The 18,524-nt window shown below is 44.1% G+C and overlaps 2 protein-coding genes across 2 annotated transcripts in view; one reads left to right on the forward strand and one right to left on the reverse strand.

The window, feature by feature from the left end:
* TMCC3 (transmembrane and coiled-coil domain family 3) overlaps positions 1-18,524 on the reverse strand; it is a 108,000-nt gene that overhangs the window by 66,128 nt on the left and 23,348 nt on the right. The gene's annotated exons all lie outside the window — the stretch shown is intronic.
* SNAPC3 (small nuclear RNA activating complex polypeptide 3) lies at positions 5,499-6,932 on the forward strand. Its single transcript, XM_015858332.2, has one exon. The coding sequence runs from the start codon at positions 5,542-5,544 to the stop codon at positions 6,670-6,672; it is 1,131 nt and encodes a 376-aa protein (XP_015713818.1). The 5' UTR covers positions 5,499-5,541; the 3' UTR covers positions 6,673-6,932.

An 18,524-nucleotide genomic window follows, 5' to 3' on the forward strand; every position in this document is an offset into this window, starting at 1 on the left:
AACGTCACAACAATCAGCCACTCCAGGCATGAGGTCTTCTCTCTTCTGACATCTGGATATGGAGAACCAGAGAAGGGCTGACACATCCTGCCTCCATCTGCACAACGTGCTCATGTCTTCTCCAGTCCCCCAGACCGCAGGGTCATGGCCTTGGAAGCACTGTCCCACCCACCCTCTGCTTGTGACACCCACTGGTTTCAGTTCTGGTTGGCCGTATCTCAGAATGTGTTTCTCTCATTTGAAATGAGGCTTACAATGCCTCTATACAGAAATGTGATGGTTGTAACTACCGCTAAACTTCCTTCTGAAACACAGTGTGAAAGACTGGAGCAGTGTACACATCTGAAACTGAACATATGCACATTTTCATAACATACACTGGAACACATGTTGAAGAGATCTGTCAGCTAACAAAATCCAGAAATAGCACTAAAATGTAAGAGCTAAATTACCATGATTTTTACATTCCTGCCATTTTTAGTGCAAAGCACCACAGCTCTGTAAAGACATCGGTGAATTAAGCTTCATAAAAATCATGAGATGTACACAATAATTACCCAGCCACTATAGATAAAACAATGATAAGTTACGTACAAAAAAATCACACACTGATATGGTTTTGGTATCTCTGAGTGCTACCAAATGATACAGAATAATGAATACTATTTGCAGTGCCATAATTGATGAACTGCACACTCTCACTCCTGAGCTTTTTTCAGAATTGATCCTTGCAAACGTTTCTCCTTCTAAGAAAACCTCCCGCCAGATCTGGCTTTTTGAAGGCCGACTCTCCTTTTGTTTTCTGACTCCATTTCTCTGTTTCTCTGCCATGATTTGCTCAGCATGCACAGAAAGTGAACATCCATGTTGGAGGCAGACTCCTGATTTCTGTTTGTCTAATTCTGTGCTCTGATATCTGTCCTTCCTAATGTAAATATTTTCTAGGACTCCGTAATCACAGATGGAAACTGCCTGTTTCTTATTTAGCTTTAATTACTCCTCATTCAGTCTAAGCCTTTATGCAGGCTGGTCTTGTTCTCTGCAGTATTATAGTCTTAAGTGTCTCTCCTGCAGAATCAAGGACTGTGTCTTCAGTAGCTGTATAGATTCCTTTCCAAACCAGGCTCAGTGGGTTTCAAATGGAGCATCTCCTGGTCTTGATTTAGAAGTATAAAAGAAAGCAAGTACTCTTTTAACAGCAGCACTGAGAAAGAAAATGAGAATGCAAATGTACTTGTGAACACAACCTTAGAGCATTCAAAGAAGATTTCCGAAATACACAACTGCTACTCATTTAGAAAAGCTACGTAATCTCTGATTAATACCAACTGCACCCCAGAGAGGCTACAGCCACTGGAGGGCCAGTGTTTTACTGTTCATAGGGAAGATGCAAGCTGAGACGACTCAGACATTAGCTACAGGGTTCAAACACCATACATGTCAATACTTACCCAAACAAAATAGGGTCTCCTGTTGTCAGACCTCCATAAGCATAAAACTGTCATTCCCAATAGGATATGAGTAGTATTTTACTTCTTGACAATGAGTTCAATTTTTTAGTTACAGTAAACACTGCCTACATGGCCTGCGTACATTCTGCCTGGTTTCTAAGCATAAACCCAGCCAACCATCCAGCCCACGAGTAAGGTAGATATGCAGTTATTTCAAGCCATCAGAAGAGAATACAGACCCCACACCCCTCAGCCTAGGACTGGACCATGGTCTCCATCTAAAGTTACGTTTGTGTAAATACTGGTTAAGGAGTATCTAAGTTGGCACTGCTTCTTCTAAAAAACAGTGTTCTCGTACTCAGAGGCCTGCTGATTCATAATGAGAGAAACAAGCTATGCAACAGAAAACCTGAACGTCATATCCAAAAATAGCCAGGAGTTCAGACCAGTGCAGTAATAGCACTGAAATATTGGTACTAATTACAGGCCAACAATTGCAGACCTCGGAGCTAAGAGTAGATTTCTGAAGCAAGCCAGAACAAGATGTACTCATAAAGACAAAGCACTGTGGGATGCTATCATGAAAATGGCTGCATCAGATCAGCCTCACACCGAGACATGCAGGAGAACCTCTTAAATCATTAGTAAGCTGCAGTATGTCATTATTTTAAATAGCTCTTGAAATGAACACCAGAGCAAAAGCACCTACAAATATCCCTCCTCAGTAATCTCTAGGGTTCAACCCTGGGCTCTATGAAGCCAGAGCTTCATTTACAGGATTAGGCAGGCTAAAGCCAGGCACAATTAATAACTCACAGAACACCTTCCTTGGCTTTGCCTGCTCTATCTGGATCAATGCTTCCAGGGCTGTCACTGTCTCTCTTCAATGTTATATTGCCAGCTCTTTTGCTCCATGTCTCCTGCTTAACAAGAGGTTCAGCACGCGCATGCCAGCAAAGCGCAGTGCTTTCAGCAGTGCTGCTGCATCACCATCCCCTGGTCCATGGTAGGGATACAGCACGCAGAGGGGTGGCCTGCAGTGCTGGTTAGCACTGCATGCAGGAGGGGAGGAGACCTGGGAGCATTGTGGGCAGGCAGAGAACCTGCCAGGGAAGAGGAGGAAGGAAAAGGGAGGTTCAAGCAGATCAAGTGTAATGAAGATGGAAGAAAAAGACAGGGTGTTTTTGCCAGGGCACTGCAGAAAGAGGATGGTATCAAAACACAGAATTGGCAGCACTCTTGGAGGAGCTAGGAGTAATACAATCACAGGCTGGATTAATAGGAAATAAGAAATCACGTCCTGAAACAGGGCAGCTTCTTTAGTGCGTGGCTGCTCTCGTCTCACTAACCAGGACGCAGTGGCAGGCACAGACGCCAGACACAACAGTCTCATCCGAAGCTCCACAGTGCCAGGGGAACACAAATGGCTTTCCAGCTTCACCATTCCCAGGGCAAAGCACACCTGCTCACACACATGCCTTCTGGTTGCCTCACATCTCACTCCCATCCTGTCTGGAGCAGCCAGATACAGGCCTTCTTAAAGACCCACATGCATGAGCCTGAGCAGCAGGGCCTGCTACACTCTGTCTCTTCCCATGATGGCCAAACATGCATCTGGCACCTGCCTGGGACATCAACCTGTCTCTTGGGGAGCTCGGTCAGAGCACAGGCCAGCAGTACCTCCACAGACGCCAAGGGACAGGGAAATACTGACAGTGATAAAACAAAAAGACCACCAAACAGACAACAGCCAACCATCTTCCTTAATCTTGTTCTCAAAATAAATGACTGGCATTCTTTCTCTCAACTTCTAGACAAAGTATTCAGAGCAACTCAGACACCCAGCATCATGATCTCTATTCAAACACATAAAGGACTGCAAAGTTACTGGCACGAATCCCACACTAGTGCTGAAGAATCCAGTTTCTGGATCCATGTTCCCATATCAGCTGTCAGCACGAAAAAAAACCCCAATACAACACTTCAAAGTTTTTAGCTCTTCTAAAGGAAAAGCGAAATGTGATCTCAGCACATCTGAAGGCCCAGAAATCATAAGATGGATGAAGAAAGACTGCTGGGTTTTGTTGTGGTTTTTTTTTTTTTTGGTCAGTCTCCTGGTCTGGGAACAACAGCTAAGCCATTTTTTTTTAACATGTTACATTAGCAGTTCTGCTATTTGCCCCCAAACACCACTTCTTCAGATTCTAATTATAGTGGCACTCTGCAAAGTAAAATGACTAACAGCTTAAAATAAGAGCTGGCCCTAATACGAAGAAGTAGGTAAACACTGAATAAATGCTGCTTTTATCTCCCTCTCTGTACCCACTAAAATTTGAATATGAAAAAAATGGTATTTTCTGTGTCGTAGTTAATAGCCATTTTTCCACTACAAGGGTTTCTAACAGCACATTTGAATCCTGCTCATGGAAAGTTCTGTCCCATCACCAAGCACAGAGATACCTACTAAAGACAAAACCAGAAGTTGCCATTTCAGTTCAGGACATTTTTGTCTAATACTTCAGATATTTCCAGCCTGCATATGGGGCCAGAACCACTTTCTTTTTAAGCGAGGCCCCGCAAACACTCTTGCACCTGCAAAACTTAATTTGCATGAATTTGCTGTGGTACTTCTGGTAAGAAGTTACTTACTTGCTGAGACAGATGTGAAATCTGTTCCTTGGGCAGCGAGGAGCACAGCGTGTGCATTCAATAGGCACGAATAAAAAGAAACTGCTACATCAGTATTTGTGGCACAGAATGTTTTCTGGGAACATTCATTTCAGAGGAATGAATGCCTGCCCAGCAAGGGCTGCTGCACTAGCAGAGGCTGAGCTGGTCATCAAGGGACCAGAGTCCTCCTATTTCTAGCTGAGAAATGAACTACAACCTTAGGTGAGGCTTTCCAGAACATTTGGTTTTTTGCTCCTTGAATAGGTTCCCTATTAAATAGCGTACTTAAGGTTCTTTTTTGTGGACAGATTTCTTGAAATATATTGTTAACCAAATGCTTGATTTACGGCAAATCTCAATTTCAGATAAAAGCCACTGGGAACATACAGTTTTGACTGTTACAGAAAGTCCTTACCTTCTCTGCATGTCCAAATGTGAGTTAGCTTATGCTACAAAGTTAAGAAAGCAAAAGAAGAGGTCAGAACAAAGTGACACCTCAATCAGTCTGATCTGAGCCCTCTCTCCAAGAATGACGTCTGACTGACATCTCAAAACATTAAAGCACCATTCAAAGTTAACCCTTTTAAAACTGGCATTTCAGTTCATTTTGGGAATTGTGGCTCAGCTGGGGCTCAGGTGACGCTTTTGCAGCACACAGTAAAACCAATTTTGGCCCAAGGAAATTCCCAATCGGTTGGGACCTACCAAATGTCTTTGGTTTACCTCTGAATGTGCTGGGCTTTATTCATCATGTTTTGAGAAGTCACACAGGTAGCATCTGACCACTAGAAAGACACTCACTAGACCAGAACTCTGCTCGGCACCATGAAAAAGGGGAAAATGTGCAGTGGAGCCCTGGGCATAGCACCAGGCCCCCACCTTGACCAAGGTGGCTGTGGCAGAGGACACCCAGGGACCTGTGATGACACAGGGCCTGCTGAGAACACCCAACCCCAGCTCATCCACCTCATCCCCACCAGCCCACACAGTGTGAGTCATACCCTCAGGTACGGAAATGAGCAAATCAAATCTGAAACATCATGCAAAGGGGAGTGTGTGGCACCCGATGGCTTGCAAAACAGATCTTTAAAGTGCCAGAGAGCTGGCCTGGGATGGGACATGGTCGACCTGCATTTACTGGGTGATATAAGACAAAAGGTCCTCCGTGGAAAAGGGGCTGGGGCCCAGCTGTCAGGTGGGGATGAGTGCAGAGAAAACAAGCCTGTAGTTTTGTGCTCATGTCCTAGCAGTGTAGGTTATCTTCCTACATGCTAGCAGGCTGAAACCAGAGCGCTGTCATGGTGTCACCAATGTCACAGCACTGTTGCTGCAATAACAACAACGCCCTGCTCCCCCTCCCCCGGGTGCCGGCGCTGCCGAGCGGGGCGGGCCGGCCGTGACGCGTTTCCACCGCGACCCGATGGCGGCCGAGCCGATCGAGTACGAGGCGGGGGAGCCGCACACCCGCGTGTTCCGCGTGGGTTCGCTGGGCAGCGGCTGGAGGCAGTGCCTGCAGCACCGGGACCTCTCGCTGGCGGAGGAGGAGGAGGAGGAAGAGGCGGCCGGCGCCGTGGCGGAGGAGCTGGGCTGCACGGTAGAGACGGCGGCCGAACTGCGGGCCTTGTGCAATGTCGATACGTTAGTATCTGCTGATAAAGAAAGGGACCCAGAAGCCATTCCTGAAGACAGCGGGCTGGAAACTCTTCGGTTTAGGAAGAAGGCGCTGCAGAAGCGAGAGGAAAGGATCGTTGTGGATCGGGCTTGCAGACAGGAAACGCTCACTTATGAGATGGAGTCGCACGCCATTGGGAAGAGGCCGGACGACGCGGCAGACCTGGTGGAGGAGGGAGAGCTGCTTCTAACTCTGAACGTCTTCTATCCCGTCATCTTCCAGAAGCACAAGGAGCACAAGCCCTACCAGACAGTCCTGGTGCTGGGCAGCCAGAGGCTCACTGAGCTCAGAGACTCATTGTCCTGTGTCAGCGACCTGCAGATCGGCGGGGAGTTCAGCAGCCAGCCAGACCGAGCACCAGAGCACATCAGCAAGGACATCTACAAATCTGCCTTCTTTTATTTTGAAGGCATCTTTTATAACGATAGCAGGTACCCAGAGTGCAGAGATCTGAGCAGAACCATTATTGAGTGGTCCGAATCTCGTGACAGAGGCTATGGAAATCTTCAGTCTGTCAAAATGGAGGACTACACGTTCAGTGATCTGTCCCTCAGAATTGGCTATCCGTACCTCTTCTGCCACCAAGGGGACTGTGAGCACATCATTATCGTCACAGACATACGACTTATTCATCACGAGGACTGCCTGGATAGGAACCTCTATCCATTGTTAATCAAAAAACACTGGTTATGTACCAGAAAATGTTTTGTGTGCAAAATGTATACAGCCAGGTGGGTGACTAACAAGGACAGCCTGGCACCAGAGGATCCTTGTTTCTTCTGTGATGTTTGTTTCCGAATGCTCCATTATGATGCAGAAGGCAATAAGCTGGGAGACTTTCTTGCATATCCCTATGTCGATCCTGGGATTTTCAACTAAAACGGAGCCAGAATGGATTCAGTGGGATGCACTGATGAAACTGTTGCTCCAGCTGTTAAAACCACCAAACAGCTTGAGCATTGGCCATCCCATAGGGTTTGGGGTTAGGCCTTTACTATTCTCCTCCAAGAAGGAAGGAGCCCTTTGCATTTTAAAAGTGTTTCTGGTGTGCTTTCACAGTCGCAGATATAAGCTAGCATGGAAAAATATATTCAGATGTGTATTTTAATAAAGTACATTTTTCAACTACAGTACAGTAATTTGGAGATTAGACTAAAAATCTGGATGTTTTTAAAAGAGAATTGCCCAGGGGGGTTGTGGAGTCTCCTTCTCTGGAGATATTCAAGACCCACCTGGACGCCTACCTGTGTGACCTGGTGTAGGGAACCTGCTTTGGCAGGGGGGTTGGACTCCATGATCTCTGGACGTCCCTTCCAACCCCTATGATTCTGTGGTTCAGTGAACACCCTTACAAAAGCAGACGGTTGTTGTTTGGTGGGTTTGGGTTTATTGTTCTTGAGAAATCTTATGCATCCAAGGCTCTGTTAAATTTAGAAGGATGAAAACATGATCTTTGGGCATCTTACCTGGAAGATGCTTCATCATGGGGATGTGGGCTATGAAACCCCAACACTGGAAACCCCAGCCACCTCACTGCATTTGTCTGAAGCACTGGAAGAAGCCCAAAGCAAGAACACCATCTTATTTGCCTTATTTCTTAGATTTTTTAAAACATTCCAGTCTTCAGCTCAGTACAAAGATGCAGGAAAGCCTCCTCCCTAATGGAAATGCAGAGCTGAACAATATGTTTGTCAATGAGCAAATCCCCCAGTAAAAGGTCTGACTCATAAAGTAATGAAACAATTACTGTTAGATGCTATTATTTATTAGTTATAGCACAGTAGTGCTTACAGGCTAGGACAAGCTCCCACTGTGCCTGGCACAACCCAAACACTGAGCGGAATGCGTAATCCAAGTGTTCTTATTTGCAGAGCCACTGCTTTATGCCCAATTTTAGTCTCTTAAAAATGCAAACAAATGATATTTCCATCAACTCCAATAACAGCAGCACTTGTGCTGTCAGGAGGAAGACAGCCTGCCCTACTTGGGAGTGTCATCCCTTCTCTCCATGGCAATTCCAGCAGTTCACACTCAGTATGAACTCACTGAGAGAGCAACCTAGGTGGGAAGCACCAGTGTTAGTATGCAGGCTTTTGCTTTGGCGGATATCTCTGGAAAAGCAAATTAAAATGCAAAGGTAACCCCTGATGAGTGGCAGCCTGAGAGGGGAGGGGATAACACTTAGAAGCAAACATGCTGATAGGCAGCAACCCTCAGGTTGTCCTCTAAGGCAATCTCAGGTTCTCCAGGTGAGATGCTGCATGATTTGTCAGCTGGGATATGATTGAAGGTTTTGGCTGGGGGAAGGAGAATGGATGCTGAGAATTAGGGAAGTCGGCTCTGTCATGCTGAGGGATGTTCTCTGACAGCTGGAAGAAACTTCACTGCTGAAGTGATTTACAGTCAGATGAAAAGAACAGCATAAATACCACTGGGAAATTCATGGAGAATGATGAAGAATATGATCCAACAGGCTTTACCTCTCACTTAATTTACTGTTTCTATTACTTTACTATTTAGCCTCAGCTTGTGTTTTCTGAAGATACCATTGTGATCCAAAGCCTGCTGAGGTCTCGTGAAAGGCTCAATTCACCTGGACTTCAAATGAACCCATACATTTGAGGGAGGCGGCTTGGCTAGTTTGGGTTTTTATTTCCTTTTTTCCTTTTTCCTTTTCAGTAATCTTCCTTATCTGCACTTTTCCAGTCCTAGTGCAAAACAGCCCATGACAGAGGTTCAGGGCCACTAGCACTGATGGCCTCAGCTGGGCAACAGTCACCTGGGGGCTCTTCCTTTCAAACACTCCAGACAGCTGAAGTCGAAGGCTGTCAGAAAAGCTGCTGAAGTGAAAGCCATACTTAAGTTCTTCTTATCTGCTAGGAGACTCTTTCCTTTTATTCCTGAGTACTTTCCTATGAGGCTAAAAATACTTCAGTGGTGAAAGGCTTTAATAAGGGAGATAAGGTGACACCACACCAAATCCTGTAATGCGGGAACTGTTTGAAGGAGTAACGGCAACACAAAGGTCTAGTTAACATCATATCTCTTGTTGAACTCAAAATAGCACCTAAGTTAACACATCAAATAATGGTTTGTGTTAAGCATGGTGCTGAAGAATTCTCTTGGCTTTCTTTACATAGACGTATCAGAGCTGCAAAGACTGCAGTGTGCTACTCTGATGTACTGCACCACACCGGGCACAGAAACCACCCAGGAACCCCCGTGGCAGGATACGAGTTCCCCTGAGCCTCCTGACTGACTGCTGACCTCAGCTCACTGGTACTTACAGTAATCTCCTGGCATAAGGATTCACCAGCCTACCTCCACTCCAAGCACCTTCACCCTGCTGGCACGAACTGGAGGTGCTAGAGAAGAAACAAAAGGGAAGCCCTGTGCTCCTTGGGCAAGTGTTCTGTGCTTTGTGTCTCAACCTCTGACTGCCATAAACTGTGTCATTCCTCAACACAGATTCTCCAAGGTACAAAAATTGGAGGAGAAGCAATCTGTTGTTACCGCTGACTTAAACCACTATGTGAATCTCAACCTGGAACAGTAGCAGGCTGGAGAATAACACAGTGTACCTCTAGAGGGTCCCAAGTGAGAGGGGAGCTGCTGCTTTTCAGACACCATGATTGACAAAACTGGACAGAAATGGATGCAATCACTACAGACTCCATCTTCCCATAGGAACGACACTAGGTCAGAGGAAGCCAAGAGCAACTGCACACTGATATTTGCAATAACACCATTACAGTACATTATAAAATCCAAGCACAAAGCAGGCCAGTTTCTCCCCTGGGACTTAATAGCCTTCTTTTACCTATATGTTTATGGCACTAATTACTACTGAAAATTATCCCTTCTGGGAGGGTAGGATCCCATTTCTTAAGTATCCTGCTGCTAAGAAAACTACTGGATAACTTAAGACAGTGCTGAGACCTTGCAGCTTTCCTTCTCACAGTCAGGTAGGTACCACTGTGGTTTTCTTTCCGCCATCCACAGCATCAGACAGTCCTTCCTCATAATCTTTCCTGACTGCTGCATCTATCACCCATGAAATTTCACTTGAGCTCATCCAGGTCACTGAAGCAAACTCCAAGCAAACAAGCATGCCCTACAGAAATAAAGACAGATTACTGATGCTTATCCAGTAGCACTGACAGTGCAGAAACCAAAGCAGCTTTGCTGTGTGCCATCTGTATGGTGCAGCCTGTATAACCTTTCCCAATGGAAGGAAAATTGCAAGGTACGTGAAGCCAATCTGCTGTATTCTCCTGCAAGGTCTACACAGCTGACAGTTATACTATTAACCTATTTTCTGATCTTTCATGAACATCAAAAGTGCAGCAAAACCCATAAATGTTGGTAATAGCACATACAGTTCATGTCATACCATTAATCACTGGTAGCATTACTGCCAAGTACGTGACAGTCAGGATGCAAACACAGCCCATCCCACGTAGCATACACCTCTGTGGGCTGAATGCAGCTTGTTGAGAATCACGGGATCATCGAATCTTTATGGCTGGAAAAGGCCACTAAGATCATCCAGTCCAACCATCAGCCCACCCTCAACATGCCCACTGACCATGTCCCTCAGTGCAACCTCCTTTCAGGTCACTGTAGAGTGATAAGGTCTTCTCTGAGCCTTCTCTTCTCCAGACTAAACAACCCCAGTTCCCTCAGCTGTTCTCCACCAGACCTGTGCTCCAGATCCCTTTAGTCGGTAAAGGCTGTCCTTTTTGTGTGTCTCCAGAGCACACACACAAAAAAAGAGGGGGAGGGTGGCTTTTTATTTAAATAGTCTCTAACATTCAAAAGGAATTAGATAACAGCTATAATGGATTCACCTACTCTTGATCCTTTCTGCTGCCAGAATGTTTGGTGTAATAAATCATAAGAGCACTACATTACCCTGAAGCTAAAAATGGAGCAGAGTCAGGAGGCGACACAGAGCTCTGCACTCAGAATACAGAACTGTATTCACAACATCTGCACTTCATCTGATTTTAAGCTTCCTCGGGTGGGATAGTAAACCCAAATGAGGTGGGAAAGGTTCATGAGGTGGATACTGCACAGGCTGGCATTTAAGTCTTTCTCCTTTCATCTTCACTCTCATCACATTGTGATTTAGGTTGGACTAGCTCCTAGAAAGGGTCTTGCTTAGCAGAAGGCTGCAGAAATTATTTACATTTCCCCATATCTGTGATGTCTTCTGAAGAGAGAGGGCACAGCTGAATGGCAGGACAATGGCAGGATGCAATACTGCCTTTCTGACTTACTGATTCTATGGCAGGCCAATGGAATCTGCTGAACTGCCATAGGAACAGCTAAATTAAACTACCTCAAGGGCCTGTTAGTTTTAGTGTCTGCCAGAACAAGTCTGGGGAATGGTTTAAGTCTTTAAGCTTTAATAAGAGTTTTACTTTTAAAGCTGGATTTAGTAGATGGCTAAAATATCATGCCTGAATACTAACACTCACTTGAATTTGAATGAAGCAGCATGTTTCAGCTGTCATCAGTGGCACTGCCTTTAGGACAGATTCCTACCAGAGAACCAAATGTAATAAATGAAATGAGATCTTTTTTTTTAAGTAGTTTTACCACCTAGGAACTGAGGAAACATTTGTGAGGAGATAATGGAAGTCTGGGACTTCAAACACCCACAGCTGCTAGGGAGTGCATGGAGCTGCTGTCAGATCCCTGGCAGTCAGCAGTGCAACATGTTTACCCCATAACTAGCTTTGTGCGACACAAAAACATCTGAAGAGCTCTGTCAGTGTCCATACGGCATTGCTCTTTCTAGCCCAGTCTAACAGATGTCTGATCTTAGGGTGCCCTGGCAGGCTACTTGGATCTTCCACACAGGTGTCTCCACGGTTTCTTCTGCGACTGATTTAATGGAACAGGAGAAAACAAAAAGCAAAACCCAGATCTGCTTCTTGCAGATGTACGCAAACTGCAATTATGCAAAGAAATCCTCCTCATTAACAGCAGATGAAAAATGCGAGTGCCTTTTCTAAAAAAGAAGACTAAAAAGATGAACAGTTAATGACTGACGTGCTTTGAATTAGCAGTTATTAAGTCCAGCAAGACTACTGCACTCATGATGTGGCTTGATCTGCATTAACCTAGCCCTGGGAAGCCTCAGGATTCTTCCATTTCCCCTGAATTATGTTTAAGTCTACACTGAGTAGTTCATTAAGCACATACTGTATTAGAAATCAAAAAACCCTTTAACTTTTATAAAGCTATAAATGGATTTCTACTTCAGATCCCAAGTTCCTCGTTTTAGACCATAAAACCACTTCTAGCATCTTTTTTTTTTTCCAGCTTGAGAACAAATGAAAACTCCAGGATCCAGGCACTAAACACCCAGCTAGTGCAACACCAACTAAGATGCTGCACAGAGTTAGGGAGACACACCAGTGCAGAGGAGCAACAGAAAGCACAGTGTGGGGGAGGCTGCTGCCTTCCTCCCTGCTCCCTTCCTCCGCTGTTTGTCACCAGATGTCTGAATACAGCAGAGGCTCTTTCCCTCGTCCTGCACAATTCCAGACTCAGTAGTTACAAGGGATCTGACCAAGGGAGATGGTTCTGTTGCTCACACCTGATACTTTCTGCATGATGTAAAACCAGCAGACTTACAAGCAATCCAATCTGCTTGGCATTCTGGCCACAAACCAGCACCACAATGTATTCCCCACTGAGGAAAATCTGAGTGACAGCTAAAACACACCAACAGGACTTAGCTCGCTTCAGGCTGGTTCCTGCTCAACTACATTTCCCTTTTTAGAAGTAATTTTAACTCTACTTCCTGTAAACACATTCCCTGCACTGTTTTCTATCAGGCACCTTAATTAGATTTTTACTCCACAGTGATATAATGACCGAAGTGCAGCATGTATTCTCCAGCCATGGACCATCCCGCTACCTACTTCAGCCCAAATGAAGCGTATTAACATTGCAGAGTACTCTCTCACTTCAGCACTGAACACATAACTGCCATCTAATGCTAAATCCTGGGGGCCTATTTTTGTTTACTTGTACAGAGTTTATGTCAACATGTCTATCTATTCCCAGCAGAACTCCCTATCAAACATAACTGAAAAACAAAACAAAACAAGCAAACCACAAAGAAAGCAAAACTAGAAGCTATTTTTAACTCCTAAGACAAAACAGTTTCTCCCCTCCTCTACACAAAGCCCTACAGATGCTGCAGTCTTTGCTGACAGAGGATGGAAGGGCTTCATAGCTACCAAACCACACCGAGATGACCTGAGAATACAAAATTCCCAGATCATCCCAAGTTTTGCATACAATTTCCAGGGTAAAAATCTACAGAAATGGTTAATTTCTTGAGCTAGGCTCCAAAGACTTTCAAATGTATTTACAGTGCAGCTGTAGAAGAACAAGTGAGAAAAGAGCTAAAAGCTGGAGCTGAGGGAGGAAGGTGGGAGTTCTGTAAGGCCAAGGTCTTTGTAGGCTTTAAAAAAAGTTCATTAACTGAGTTCTGGTGCAGGAAGAACATGCTGAGCCTATAATTTGGTCTCTGCTGGAAGAGATGCATTGCTCCTAACGTTTTTCCTGTCAGGAAATACTTGGGGGTTTTTTCCTGTACTTTTTCGTTCATAATAGGATCTTTAACTCCCTAAGGCATTACTTTAATTAAGAGCTGAGCTCCGCGATCTGAGGACACTGCATCGTGCATAACTACTGCCTTAAACAGTGTTCGAACATGAGCTACATCAGGTATGTAAAACTGAGATTAAACACCATCAGCATTAAGATACGTTTTGCAAAGCACCTTCTACTGATGATGTGCCTTGATTAAAACCTGAATGTTACCTGCATGCTGTGCACATCAGGTCTATCATTCTAAAAACAACTGAACAATTTTTCTTCATAAAGTTTAATTTTATAAAGTGACTGCTAAGCAATGTAAAATATTCTCAACCACCTTATGAAGACTGTGGGCTAATATTAGCGCTGCCAACTTACTCAATGAAAGGAGAGATTAAGCTTGTTGTCTTAATTGCACTTGTATAATCAATTTATTTGGATACTGTAGAACAGAACAAAGTGGTGCTGTCATTTAATTTAAACACCAGCAAAAAATTAACATTTGGACTGCTAGCTAAGCAGCCATAAATTACTTCCACTGCTCACAGTGCAGTGTTCGTATTTTTGCTAGCCGTATGCAGCTTAATGACATCCAAACAAACCAATCAGTCAAAACAGTGAAACAGAGTGAAAATCGATCTTAATACTCTTGCCCCTTTACCATGCCAAAAGTTAATTAGTAGTATTAACATTTGAGTTTTGAGGCTCCAACCAAGGTTTGTTTCAGCTGCTCTAGTCAGTGGGGGGCTGCAGAGCAAGGGTGGTCAATGCAGGATTGCAGTATTTTAAGAAAAGGCTGAGATTCAAGACCTGGTTTTAGAAAACATCCTGGAGACTTTAGAATATACACTTCCAATGTTTTTGTCTTTTGAATAATGAGTCTTTTAATTCTTATTCTCCCAGCTCTCTCCTGTATCTTGAGAAACTACACTTGGTATTTGAAGGCGAGAACTGAGTACAGTCATTCCAAAAAGAAGTCCTTTTGAAACCAGCACAGTTTCAATGCAATGAGTGTCCCCGTAAGTGCATGCTTCTTACAATGGAAGGAATCTGTTCAACCAATATTATATTTAATCTTCATTATGTGAGTAAAAACAAACAAAACAAAAAAATTGGATCTTGTAATAAAGTTATTGCATCTAATGTTTCCCATAACATGGTGTGCGTGATTTACTGATGCATCTCAAGGAGGCCCTAAGAAGAAAAAGCAGGCTCAGTCCCTCCAGATGCTAACCACAAGCTTACAGACAGAGAGGGGGAGAAGGAGGCAGCTGCCTGCAGTCTCACCTTGGCAAAATGAGGCTAAGCCTTAAGAAATGAGGAAGGTAAATCTTGAATGAGGCAAGTCCATGCCAGCCCTGACTGGGTTGGAGCGGAAGAGGAGTCACTTTTAATTCTGCATCTACAATGTGCTGTTCCTCTGGGCTTTCTGATCCCCTCAAACTGATTTTCACAGCAGCAGCAAGGATGGAGGCTATCACGACAGCAGGGATGGAGACTACTATCACAGCCAACTTCATTTCCAAATGTTCACTGAAAGGCAATCAGAGGTGATGTCCTCCCTCCTGCCTGCGTGTAGACAGGCCTTCTGCTGAGCCGGTGTCAACTACATACAGAGGAAGCACCACAGTGACTGGATCAAAGTAAAGAAAAACTCAGCAGCCAGCTCAGTGAGCTCCACATCCATCACAGTCTCCTGCAGGTTTTCTTCACTGATCCAAATGAACAATGCTAGAAAGCAACTTCTGAGGCAGCCAAAGAGAACAAAGAACTATAATCAAGAAAAACAAAAACAAACAAACAAAATGTAATGGTAAATAAAGCAATCAAGTTGAGATTGGGTTTTCACCTTGCTTGAAAAACTCCAACAAGACCACAGAACGTGTATGCATTAGTCAGCTTCTAACTGAGGCTGCCAAGAGTGCTGGGACACTGTATGTGTTTGCACAGACTGTCTGTCTGGGCCTCTTCACAACTCCAAATGCCTGCTTCTTGCTAGAGGAAACCCGGGATACTTGTGCATGCATTGAGGTCACAGCAAGGTCGTTCTTTAAGAGTTCTGTTTTGGATATCATCTGCTCAACAGAGCTTTGTTTAGGCCAAACCATGGGACAGGCTGTCCAGAAAGTCAGTGCTATCTCCATTCTTGGAGATATTCAAAACTTCGCTGCAGAGTACCTGAGCAATCTGCTCTATCCAGACCCACTTTGAGCTGAAGGAACAGTCATCCATCAGTCCCGTCCAACCTGCTTGATTCAGTGATTCACCTTCCTCCTAAGACTAGTGAGCTGAAATTGTGTGAGACGTTAATGTTCAAAAAAAATAACCAAGGTAAAAGTTGAAGGAGGCCAAATTTGCTGGGGTAATCATATGGAAGGAATCCTAAGCTGAACATTTTGAGGAGAGACATGAACAGACTAAGATTTCGCTAACTTCTGTTCTACTGCAAACCAGCCCAGTCGTTTCAAGCTCACCGTAGGCAAACACTATTTTAAGAAAGAGAACTGAAACTTTTAAACTAAATATAACTCCTGAACAGCCATAAAAATATTCTGAAGTGCCTTTTTTTCTTAGTGAATTCCTTTAACAATTATAGCTCAATCCAACTTTTATGAGGTCGCAGTCCATCCATTAATTTTAGTGCAATTTGGATCACAACCTAAATTAGTTGGCTGATCAGCCCGTCTTCTTAGTCTGAGCATTTTGGACAGCCACAGCCATTATATTTTTGGCCAAAGCTCATTACAGATAGAGTCTCTCTCAGACCTTTCTAATCTTAGTGAGGTCTCTGCATTTTTTTCCAGAATGTTAAGTGATTGCATCGATGCATGCAGTAAATCATTGACTTCAAAATGCATTTACTTGCTCTCTGTAGCCCAAGTTCACCCAGATAACTTGTTTTATTTTACTGTAAGACTCAAATTGGTATAGAACAGTTCTCTATACTCTGTGCAAAGAGGAGTTAGCATTTAAGCTTCAGACTACGTGGGATGAATTTGGGCTGATGTATGTAGAAGTCCCAGTAGTAACAGCTATAGACATATAAATCCTTTCACATCAGCAGTAGGACTCTGCTTTCTAACTCCCACTACTTTGAAAAGTAGACTGCCACATTTGTCAGTGCCATGATAACTCGCTAAATAAAGGACACTGTTTTCAGTGGTGGTTATTGGATGTATGCTTGCCAGGAATCTTCTGTCAAAAATATAGATGGAAAGCACAGCTTTAGTAAAAATGCAGATCAATGTGGCTTTCTGCTGTGAAAATCAAAGTGAAACGGAGTGCTCATTAACTCTACCTAAGAATTGGGTGGGCTGTGCTCTGAAATTTCCATTCAGCACAAAGCTTACTGTCTTTCTGAGAACAATGAATATTCCAACTGATCAGCAGCTTCCTGGCCTCACTCAGCTTCAGAGGGAACATAGAGACAGCAGTGGAAATGAGTTCTTTTTGCAAGCACCTAGAAGGTTGTACAGTGTTAAGAAGATCATGCAAATTTATCAGAGAGAGACAGTTTCAGTCTTCTGTCTATGGCTTGATAAAGGCCCTTCTTGATAAAACAGAAAGTGGTGATTCTCTGTATATTCAGTTAATACACAGCTTTTCTGTTCTCTTTCACAATACTAACCTCCAGCTAGGAAGTGCTTCTGAATACTTTGCTGCTAAACAGGAATGGAGTTTCATGTGATGTTCTCCTAGGTCTCCAACACGGATAGGGAAACAGAGTATACGTACTTCCTATGCACAGTACAGACAGCATCTGGAAGGTGCTGTGAGTACATGGGAAGGCAGAATTAGGATTTAAAAGGATTTGAGAAATCAGTGGAACAGACTTCCACCGATTCCACAATACAATTTTATACAGTATGAACAAAGAAGAGTACACTTGAAGTTATCAGCTGCACAAATACAATATGGATAATGGATACTTGTTTCACCAGAAAGAATGTGTGTATAGATAATGTCACAATCATGTCATGCTGCTGCAAAACCAGACAACCAACTGATGACCCTAAAATAAACTTTACATTGAAATCTTCTGTTTCTGACATAGATGTTAATGCTTCAGCAAGAGCATTGCACATGGCCTGGGCACCACACTTCTCAGACAGGACAGACTACCGCAGAGTGGCTGAAGAAGGCCCAGGGCTCAGATCATCCCAGACAAAGCACAGGTTATTTCCTTTCTAGTTTACATCCTTCATTGCAACGTTAGAGCCAGAGCAAAGGTGAGGCTATAATACTGAGCTGTTCTCTGTCCCAGATGAATTGATTGACACAGAGAGAATGGAGGCACAGCAGTAGCTGAGTGACTCTACAGCTTCTACTGCAAAGTGACAGGGAGAAAAAATATTCAAATAACAAAGAAGAAGAGGAATGAAGCTGACATACTTCCAGAGACTAAGCAAACAAGCCAGTGGAGAGCTGCTGCTAATTGGAGAAGTCCCTGCATGTGACAGTCCTCCAGAGTCCAAGTACTCTCACTGGCTATTCTAGCACCAAATGAGCTCCAAAATAAATATAACAGTATCTCTTTTAGTGTCAATTAATATCAACCAAACATAGGAAAATCAAAGGCAACAGATGCGTTAGAAGCAGCAAGGGACTTCACAGGGATCCGCACTTGTTTGTGAACCTGCACTGGCAAATGAAAAACAGAGATTCAGCACATGGCTTTGACATTTCCCTATTGTAAGATGCTGCAGACATAAGCTGTGTTTTCAGCTCACAAAATGCCTGGGAAACACCAAACCTCTCATACTTGTCCCCTCCTCACATCAAGTGCTGATTCAGGAATCTCAGCTCCGCAGCAGCTAAGAATATCTGGAGAATATATGTTTCTCTCAAACAGAGAAGCTAAACCAACATCATTTCAATATTACAGTGCCTGCAGGAAGCTACGCTGCACTGTCTCTGCAAATGTTTTATATTTACTGTTTTCAGGAAAACATGAAGCCCTTTTGACATGGGCAAGCTCATCCTGTCGGCGGCAGCCTGCTGGGAGCTGTGGGGCTGGCTGTGCTCCCAGACCTGGGGCAGGGAAGCAGAGAGGGAAGGCTCCAAAGAGAGCTCCTGGTCCCTGCCAGTTCTCACTGCCACCCTCAATC

Source organism: Coturnix japonica, chromosome 1 (assembly GCF_001577835.2).
Source record: "Coturnix japonica isolate 7356 chromosome 1, Coturnix japonica 2.1, whole genome shotgun sequence".
Classification (NCBI taxonomy): Eukaryota; Metazoa; Chordata; class Aves; order Galliformes; family Phasianidae; genus Coturnix; species Coturnix japonica.